Here is a 10,697-nt window from a genome sequence, read left to right as displayed (position 1 = left end):
TCAGGTGTACAACACCTTCCCCATCTCCACACAAATTCTGGTCAGGCTCTGCTCAAACCTGCATCCCCCGTGAAGTTCTCACTTCAAACGTGGCATCACGCTCCTGCCGCCGGCAGAGCCGAGCGAGAGCAAACAAAGCGATACTCGAATCCTGCCGGGGGCTGCAGACCGGGGGCTGCGGGTCAGGGGCTGTGGGTCACCGACCGGGCTCTACCCGGCGGGGCGGCAGCAAACCGGGGGTCGGGCGGCTCTGCCCCTCGCGGGGGTCCGCGGCCGGGCGGCCCATCCCTCTACCCCTCCATCCCTCTACCCCTCCATCCCTCTACCCCTCCATCCCTCCCGCGGCCGGGGCGGGGCGCGGCTGGCGGCTGAGCCCGGCCCCGCGGCGGCGGCGGGCGGCTCCCCCCAGCTCCCCCTCCCCGCCGCCGCCTCCGCCCCCCGCCCCGTGACTCGGCTGCCTCCCGCGGGCGGCGGCGGCTGCCGGGCGGTGTCGTGCGGACCCCCCGCGCCGGTGCGGGGACTATGAAGCACCATGGTGTGGTGTGACCGTGGCGTCCAGATGCTGCTGACCACAGTGGGCGCCTTCGCCGCCTTCAGCCTCATGGCCATCGCCATCGGCACCGACTACTGGCTCTACTCCAGCGCCCACATCTGCAACGGCACCAACATCACGACGGACGAGGCGCAGGGGCCGCCGCGGCGGGCGCGGGGCGACCTCACGCACTCGGGGCTCTGGAGGATTTGCTGCCTCGAAGGTACCGGGGGGCAGCGCTGCGCCGGGGCGGGGGGGAGAAGCAACTTCCCAGGGGAACCGGCTGCGCGGCCGGAGCCGCGGGGCTGAGCTCAGCCGGAGCCGGAGCCGCTGCCTCGGACACGGCCGAGGAGGAGGATGGCGTTACCGTGGCAACCGGCATCTCCGAGATTGCCATGGGAACCGGGCGGCGGGATGCGGAGCTCTGCCCCGGGGGAGCTCTGCCCGGGGGGGCGACCTCGCTCTGCGGTCCCCCCACCCCGGGGCTGAGGGACCCCGGGGCTTCAGGGTTTGGGGGGGCTTGTGGCACGTTTGGGGCTATTTGGGCTGCCTCTGAGTCCTCCAGGCCTGGGGGTTGGGGAGCCACGGGGGCTTTGGTCTCAGGGACTTTGGGGCTCAGCTACAGGTCTCGGGCGGGACAGCAGAAACCCGAGTTCCTCCCTCTCTCCCCTCAGACAGAGACACCGGGAACCCGGTTGAAAGTGTTGTTGCTACTGTTCAAGTGCTTCAGTGTAGGCTCAGGGTTACTTAATACAGCCTGGGCGTCAGACTGAATAATATAAACAAATAAAAATATACATGTTTTAATGGCTGGGGTGGGTGGCAGGACACCCTGTTCCCCGCAGAGGCCAAACATGTGGCTCCCTCTATGAAAATGGAGTTGTAGAGAAGGCGCGGCAGCGAACTGCCGGGACAAAGAAACACATGAGTGTTCAGAGGATTTGCCACCGCAGATCGAGAAAGCCCAGATGGGAAACAACATCTGTCAGCCGAGTGCGCGGCGCTCTGACCGTGGGAAATCGGCGCATCCCCAGGAAGGGGACGCGCAGCGCGGGCAGGCGCCGGCAGCGGGGACCGGGGCTGCGGTGCCTCTGAACCCCTTCACCTGCTGGGTCGGTTCTTAGTGTGAACAGCTAACAGAGCCTCAGTGGTGCTGGATAAAAGTGAGAGCACAGAGGAAAGCTATTGGCTTCTGCTGAGCTGCTTTGTGGCTCCTGGGGGTGGTGTGTTGGCTTCGGTGCACCGAATGCCATCAGCACAACTTGGCGCACGTGAACTTTGCAAACCTGGTTTGTTCTGACAGACAGCTCAGCCCAGACGAGCCCAGCTGTAGTTCAGACTCCAGCACCTGTATTCAGAGGGGTTTTTTACCTCCTCCGAAAAGGCTGTGGTATGGTGGAAGCACCCCGTCCTCAGGTCTGTTCTAATCTTCTGCCAGCAATTTAAGGTGACAGAGTAACATTTTTCCTCTTAAAAAATTGAATTTACTACCTAATAATAGTATACATACATAGAATAGCTGTAGGACAAGAACATATCTTTAGAGAACAAAAAGAGCGAGAAAAAAATTACTGAAATGTGAAGGTTTTCAAGTATAATAATAATGCTCGGCTTTATTACTTGTGAAGGAATTGTAACTCTTGGTATGGGCTTTTATGACACCTGGAAACTGAGGGTTTGCATCTGAGAGCTCCTGAGTTTGCCTGAGGGATGCTGAGCATCCTCCACTTGAACCGAAGCTTGTGATCTTTGCTGAGCTTGTTCTAGTGTCTCCAGCCTCCGTGTTCCATGGAAAATAAGTTTGTCTGTACCTTGCAGGAGCTGCTGGGCATGCTTTGCTAGGCCAGGCCTGTTGTCTCTGGGAGAAACCCTTGAGTTTCCCGAAGTCGGGACTTCTGCACAGTCTTCCAGGAATCTCATTCATAGGAATGAAGTGAGGCTTTAATTGGAACTGGTGGATTTTTTTTTCCCTTGATTTAAGCCGGGCTTAAGTAAGGACTTTGTTAAAAAAGAAGCCAGTGAAGTGCCCATCCCTTCCTAAGCACGTTTTATTTGGGAAGGTATTCACTGAAAAATTGCACCCAGCAATTGTGTGCAAGTGAACCATGAATCCTCATCAATTCAGGGGACAAAAAAGTATTTAGTGTGACCCGTTCTCCAACAGCTATCGAGCTTTTCTGCTCAAAATTCAAATGCTTCGATTTCAACATGGAAAAGGTTCCTTTGCTTCATAAAATAATAAAACCATTTCTAGAAGCTGATTTAAAACAACACCGCTTTGCTTGTTTCAGAGCATCACTCCTTTGGAGCGGATGGTTCTTTTAGTAAAATCAGCACAATAGTTGCAACTCTGAGCAGATATACAGCAAGAAAATAATGTCAGTCCTAGGTTTTTATATGTGATTAGATGGTCTGGCTTCACGCCTATTTTTAGAACTGGTTTTGTGTTTTGGAGTAACAGTTATAAAAACCTACTTTATTTTAAGGGTCTTAAGCAACATTTCACTCATCTCGAAAGGACAAATCTAAGGCTTAAATGTGCAAAAGCTGAAAATACTTTAAACAGCTTCTGAAATTGCTTTTGACATGAATAAAGCATTTTGCAGAGTAAATTTCAGGTCAATTAAAATTTTCCGTTAAAATGTTCCTCAACTATATGCGTAAAACAACTTGTATGCTGTTCAGTATCCCCATTTCCAAGATTTCGGACAAAATTGTTGAAAGAGAGTGGAAAGGAATAACCTTCTAATCAAATGATTAGGTGTTCCTCAAGGTTCCTGTTTATCTTCTTTGAGACAATATTTTACAACAAATTAGCATTGTAAGGATAATCAGAGTGATACGGTTTAGGGATCCAGCGTATTATCTTTGTTTGGAGCTGCAGTTGTCTTGGGGATGCAATCACGTTTCGGTACGAGTAGTCGATACTACTATGGAGCTTAGTCACTCAAGAAGTAGCATTAATGATACATCAGTCAAACTCTTGCCTGCATAATCTCAATTTTGTTCTTTTAGCGTGTTTGTCAAAGGTGGAGGTAGGAGGCTCATTGAGTGGATTTTAAATAATAGCAGTATTTCTGCATGGATTTTTTAGAACTTATATCCAAGGTAATTGCCTTAGGTAGGAAACTGTTTAAAATAATTCGTGGTATGAATGTGTGCGTAGCAGAACTGGATGCAATCCGACTGAACCTCCGCAGTGAAATGGCCCAGGGGCTCCTTGGCAAAGCTGCTTTTTGGTTTTCCACGGCATCTGTGGTAACTGCAGGTTTGGCAGCTGAAGGTGAACGGTCCCTGTTCGAAGTTCCTAATGGAGCCCCATGCAGCCATCCTGGACACACCTGAAATCTGCACCCCCACACACAAGTTAGTATTATAATAAGAGCAAACCAGCCCCATTTCAAGGCAGTGCTGGTATGTCCTGTGTCCACACTCGAGCTACAGTAGTTGACACAAACTGGGGGTCTCTGTCATGGTGGTGAAGACCCAAGTCTTGCAAACACAGCAAATGCTGTGTCTCATGAACAATCATTTTGTGGGCAAGGTAACCTGCAAGAGATTAAACCACCACAATTTTCCAGTAACCCCTATTCCTGCGGTAAATACGCAGCACAACTATATAAACCTTGCACAGCCTTAGTCACGAGGAGGATCTGCTATGAAAATATTTGCCTAGAAGAAAAAAATAAGAATAAAAACACCACTTTATCCACTGAAACTGCTTATCTTCGTGAACCATCGTGCTGAAGTTTGATAGGATGGCTCACAATAGAGAGCTCTGCAGGCCTTGTGACATCAAGATACGAAATCAAGTAACATACTTGTAATTTAAATTTATTCAAAGAGTGTTTTATTAAACACTTCGGCATATGAATGTCTTTGAACCCATTGTGTCTACTGATTTCAGTATTCCCTGTTTGCCATTTGCTTTTCAAGTGGCGCAATTGGTTATTGGATTCACACAGAACCATATGCCTTCCTGCCTGGGTGACGGGAACATTTGTAACTGGGAGGAAGGATCAAGTAAATTCATTTATGGCTTGAAAACTTGCACAAATGCACATTTGCACAATTCTTTGCAAGTCTTCGGGCTTGGATGAATGCGCACAAACATGGGAACTGCTGCTCCCATGGATACTCTTGAAAACAAACCAAAAATGCTTACACAAATGTTTGAGGCAAGCAAATAAAGGAAGGCTGCCATCCATCAATACTGTAAATTCATGGTTCATCCCGGAAGAATGAATATTCTTTAGTATTCTCAAAGCAATGCTATGAAGTCTTAGCACCGCCACTATTTGTAGGGAACTAAATACAGTGCAGACTTTATATTCAAATGCTATTGCCAAAATTTTATTTGTCAAAGAGCAAATATTATATCACGTTGATATCAGACATGATCTGCCTTGGAGGTTATATCCACAGGCACAAGGAAGTGGGTTAAGGGATGGTTGGTCTTCTCAATCTTCACAGCACACAAGCCCATATTCCCCCTGTGGAGGAAGGTAACTGCAAATGGAGAATGTACAAATGGGTGTCTCTGCCATGAAAAACTCACCCTGTGTGTGCCATAGCCTGTTTCTTGGACAATATATATGTATTTTGTACATGTTAGAGAAGAACTTTTCTGAGATTCAGACCATGTTTTCATTCCTTCGTTCCATACGTCCTGCTCATAGAGCTCCATTTCCTTGGTAAAACACGTGCTGTTGAGAAGGCGCCTGCGCTGCACTGATTGTTTATTAAAGCAATTCTTAGAGCTCCAGCGTCATCTTTTCAACAGTGTTTGAAGCAGCGCAGCTTTGTCAGTAATTGATGGGGTGATTTTTGACAGCCTTTTTAGGTTAATTTTTTTCAAGAGCATTCCATTTTCTAGAGAGACTTTCGGAACTTGGAGCAATCTTCAGGGATGCGAGTTCAGTCTTCTTGAAATGCTGTCCATAGTATAACACACTTTAAATACCCAGAAATTTTGTGCTGGAGGAACTCCCAGCAGAAGACGGGCTAAGGCATTATCTAGTCTCTTCTCAAATGAAAAAGAAATCACAGATCTCCTAAATGCATCTCTTTGAACATTTGTAACAGAGGCTCTCAAATGACCCTATTGATGTAACAAAACATCCATTCTTCCTGAGACGCTCTGTGAAACAGGGATTTCAAGCTAATTGACTGAATATATGTCGCTTTAATGAATTAATTTGCTTTCTTGAACTCGATCTACTATATAGCCAGTAGGGAGCTATCAGGCTACACTAGGATTTGGGTTTTTTCTTCATGGCAAATATCCCAATGCAAAATTTAGAACCCAAAGACTTTCTGTGCATTAGCGATACTCCCCGAAGGCTGTAAACCAAAGAAAGCGCATTCATAATCCAACTGTAAAGCTTCTTCATCTGTGCAAGATGTAATGTGGATAATATTAATCTTACCTAGGTTTCAGAAATGTTTTGTGAAGGCTCAAGGATGCGTTGGGTTATACGAACAGGATACCTGTGGCTGTGTTGTGCTGTAGTTACTTCTGTATATAATTATACTGCATAGTGCAAGCGGTTGACAGATGGCATTTGTGGTAGTAGCTGTCAGAGCCATAGTAAGTCATTTTGGGGTTCTCGGGGACCTTTGCAATGTAATGTAATGTAGTCTTTGGGCTTCTTCCAGCAGCCGTTACCTTTAACTGACCTTCTTCCATGGGCTTTATTACTCTTTTTAGAAACTGGCAGGAGCTCATTGCTGTTGCACCTCGCCAGGGCTCGCCCAGCCTTCTGGCAGCTCTGCCAACCCTCACCAGCATAAACCGGTAAAATAGGCAAATAAGACAATGTATTTTTTTGTTGTTCCTGTAAAATTTTAACACAGTGATTATTTCTCCAGTGGGTTCTGTCCCATTCGGGGGTCACTCGGTGTTACTTCTCCCCATACCGTGCTATTCAACCTGTGGTTTCGGTCAGAGCCTTGCGAGGTGCAGAACACACAAACCTCTGCATAAAGCTGGGGCAGAAGGGGTGTATATCTAATATCTCAATTCTGTAGCCTTGTGTGTCTTCACAGAAAGAGAGGGAAAAACAAAAAAGAAGTAATATTAGGAGAGGAGGCTAGTGCTTTCATCTCCTTTTTAACTTCTTTTGATGCAGTACTTAGGTCCTGAGTGTAATTTGAAGGCTGATATTGATACCTTCCAGTGCCCAGATGTTTAGTTTGTGAGTCAAAGAGCTGAGCAGTAACTTCTGCATCCCCAGACAAGAGATGGAGCGGGAGGAGGAGGAAGATGGGCTTGTCGGTCTGCGCTTTGCTGGGTTTGCTGCTTCATTTGAGGCCTTTTCCCTGACTAGGAGGGGTCACTGTGCTCCTTCCCACCCACTTTCCTCTCATACTGGCAATAAAAGGAAAAATAATGTGGAGAAACTGGGACAGAGCGATAGGACTGCCCAGCTCAGAGAAGCTGCATGAACACTACTTTAAATGGGTTTGAAGCATTTTGCTTGCAGCTTATGTTTTATACATGCAATATTTTGTGTTTAAGCGTGTCTTGTGGAGGGACAGGATTAAGCCTGATTCTCCACTTCTGTAAATTTATCTGCTTTCTAGGAAGGCAGTGGAATTATGCCAATATGATGCCAATATATTAATAAGAGAAGGGATTCTAGATCTGTCCCTTCAATTGGACCTTTTCCTGCTGGTCCTTCTTTTCTGAGCCAGGAATCATCTCAGGAAATATGATAAATTGTATTATCAAACCGAAAAACTGATCCTGCTTCCAAACATTACTTTGTGCTTATCTCTGTTTTAGATTTCTGTTTACTGGTATTTATTATGTCGCAGACTTATGGTTCAGCATCCAAATTCTTACCAACAGATGGCAAGGCAGGATGCACAGGAGTAGTAAAATAAACAGGATAAATGCACAACTGCCCATATGTCTGAGAGGCTGATACACATTTATGACTTCAGAACAAAAGGATGTTTTCGGTAGGCAGCACCAGAGCTGTGAAGGGCTCCTCGCTGTTTTCTGCCTTGCCCTAAGGTTTCTGGCTTCTTCAGTGTATTTTGATCGGTTAAATTACAATATATTTTGTTCTGTCTCTTCTATTCCCAGATAGCTGTTTCCTTTGGTTATTTGTCTCTACTCCCAAAGTACAGCAGTTCATTTTACCTTCCAATTTTTAGTGTGGAAAGTGGCTCTTTCCTGGGCTTCAGCTCCTATTTCTTCTTTCAGGGTGGTTGTTTTGGCTGTTTTGAGGAGCACACAGAGGTGCTGGGGAACACAGCAACTTTTGAGGCAGTGACTTTCTCTATATTGGGATATATTATAATATTAATGATACGTGGGCTCTCTAATCTCTCAAAATAGCAAAGCTCGGGGCGAGCTGCCTGCAGGATGGACAGCCCAGCCTGGGCAGGCTTGAGCTACATTTCTGATCAAATCTGGGGGCATTTTTGCCAGTTGTTGTGTGCTGCGAGTCAAATGCAGTGAAAGCGTTGAAGCAGCTCTTGATTTGGCCTGGCAGATAGTCCAGCTCTTCTTTCTCCTCCTTCCTGTGGCATCCTGTCCTCTTCACATCTCTTCTCATTCTTTGATTTTTGCCTCTCTTTGCTGAAATGTTACGACTTTTCTTCTGCTAAAAAGGTACCTTCTAAATGAGGTTTTTAATGCTGGAGCAAGAGTCTTTCTTTAGAAAACTGGTGGATACTGGCCCAGGTAGAAATTTAAGATTTTTGTATTTTCTCTTCTTAACTCTCGAGCATCTCTGTGTCCTCCTGCTAATGAAAAATGTATAATCATGTACTTGCAAAAGGTATGAGGTTTAGGTTCAGTTTTCTCTACCTATTTTACTACATTTCCCCTGTGTTTACCCAGGCTCCTGCTTGCTTTACAAATAGCACTGTATGTTCTTCTTCAATAGAATTGAGTGATATTTTGTCAAACATTTGATGTGAAGGAATGCTAGATTATGAATAAGGAGTGAAGTTACAGAGAGATGAACAAGGGAGAGTGCATTATGGAATTACAGTATTTCCTGTGCAGATTGCCAGGCCTTGATACGAATTAACCTCTTTTATTGTTCTTTTTAAAGCATTCCGCCTTTTAATTGCTGTTTTGGAATCATGCCACTTAGTTATGCCCTTTGAATGCTTCTCACTTAGCCAGTCCTCTCAGCTTGATAATGCCAAATATTTCAAAGATATTCAGAAGCAACAAGGTACCCTCATTTGAGTGGGAGACGTACCCAGTTCAGGGAGGAATTACCACCCTTGCTTAGCTGCCAGCGGGTTTTTTCAGACTTAGTTAATAACCATTTTTAAGTCACTGCCAATTCTCTACCAGAGCTTTCAGATCAGTTTTCTCCCATTTATACATTTTAAATAATGCAATTTTGTGTAGAATATGGATGACTGAGTATTTTCTCCTGTCCAAATATATAGCATTCAATAATGTTCGGATTGTTATTGTGTCCTACTTGCATCCCAGAGGCACAGTTTATCTATTATTGCTGCAAGGCATTAAAGAGGAACCATGACATGTCGCAATTATGACTTGAAATAGGATCTTGCCAGAGGTACATTGCCTAAATATAATCAAATCTAAAATACAACTTATTGCATATACCTATGTTAGAGCTGCGCATACCTATCTCCTGGGTCACTGAATATCAGCGATGGCTGTTAGCGAGACACTGGATAATTTTGTTCCAAGAATTGCCATGCTGTTGGTTTGGGTGTTTTTTTTAAAGCTCAGCCTCCAGCATTCAGCTGCCCACAAGCAAATGAAACAGCAAACTCTTAACGCTGGAAGATCTTGTGACTATTTAGACTGAGTTTTCAAAGGTAGCCAGATATGAAAGTTATTAATATTCCTTCGTATATGACTCACTAATGGCTGTAATCATCTTTGACCAGTGAATCTTTTAAACTCAGGTAAACCATAGCAATGGTCTTTACATACTTGCATACATTTCATTGCGAAATTGGCTAGAGTTCATTTCTTTGTCTGTTTTTAGCAAGCTGATGAAACAGCAAGTTGCATTATGTCGCATCAGATTTTTATCCACGTGGATCATGAACAGGCTTGAAGCCTTCAGATTCACCAAACAGAGCTCTGCGACTTGAGCCAGCGCAGTAAATAGCCCCAAATAGACTGTTATTCTCCAGCTATGCCTCTGCTGATGGTGGGCAGGTTATTTGTTGGCAATTGTGAACTGCCAGAACTTCAGGCCTTGATTTCCAGTATGTGTTGCAGATTCTTCACCTATTCCCTCCCAAATTTAACCTTCCCCGGTCCCACTGTGCTACCTGACATGCACCTGCTGACAGCGGTTTATTCTGCACAATTAGAGCTCGGCAACATTATTAACAATTTCTACTGGGTTTTATTAGGGAAACTGTATGAAAATGCCAGTATCAAGCAGAGCTACCCTAGAAAAAATATCAATTAATAAATTGGGAAGCTAGCTAAGCAGCAGTTTGGAAATGACTTCTTGAAACTAGACTTGCTAACCTGTACCAGCTGGGTGCTTATCCTCATCCTCTTGCCATCAGGTATTTGCCGTTATAGCAATTTTGGGTTCACTAGTGTGCTCTTTGCAGACAGACCAGCCTCTTCCAGACGGACAAGTAGGACGCAGATAGCCCCAATCCAAAAGCCCCTCTACATTTGTGCTGGTGCTGAACCCAAGCCCACAGACCTGGCAAGAGGCTGAGTGTCTTGGCTCATGTTTTGTGCTCCTGGGATCTGCCCACCCTGCGTTTGGATCAGAGCTCGTCCACGTCCCCACATCTCAGCCCACTGTGAAAACACGTTTTTGTCTGTCGACAAAAGACGCTCCGAGACGATGAGTAGTCTTTTCAAAGACTGTGGCTTATGAGTTCTAACCGTATTTCCAGTGAAGGTTTGTCTTTGAAGCTTATGTTGCATTAGGAGCCAACAGGGGTTTATTTTGTTAAGTTACTTAGGTGTTTCCAAAAATATTTATGCAAGGCTATGCCACTATCTGCTAATCATGAGATTAAATATCCTGTGGTTCTCCTCAGCAGACTGAAAGTTTGGTTCTGAGGTTGGTGAACGTTTCTCCTTTGCTCTGCACATTTTACTGTACTCTTGTCCTTGCCTTTAGCGCTGGCAAATGCAGACGGGTTTGGAGATGCTTTGGGATCCTTAAAGATGCAAGAC

At 45.6% G+C, this 10,697-nt stretch overlaps 1 protein-coding gene across 1 annotated transcript in view; it reads left to right on the top strand.

Annotated features, from left to right (window-relative positions):
- Positions 1–532: 532 nt before the first annotated feature.
- CACNG4 (calcium voltage-gated channel auxiliary subunit gamma 4) overlaps positions 533–10,697 on the top strand; it is a gene marked incomplete at both ends in the record, with an annotated part of 37,853 nt that continues 27,688 nt past the window's right edge. The window contains one exon of the mRNA XM_080356273.1: positions 533–755. Within this exon, the coding sequence (XP_080212399.1) occupies positions 533–755 (223 nt within the window). The remainder of the gene's footprint in view (positions 756–10,697) is intronic.

Source organism: Nesoenas mayeri (genome assembly GCF_963082525.1).
Source record: "Nesoenas mayeri genome assembly, chromosome: 19".
In the NCBI taxonomy this organism is placed as follows: Eukaryota; Metazoa; Chordata; class Aves; order Columbiformes; family Columbidae; genus Nesoenas; species Nesoenas mayeri.
The sequence above is the reverse complement of the archived record's forward strand: the minus strand, read 5'-3'. Positions and strand labels throughout refer to the sequence as shown.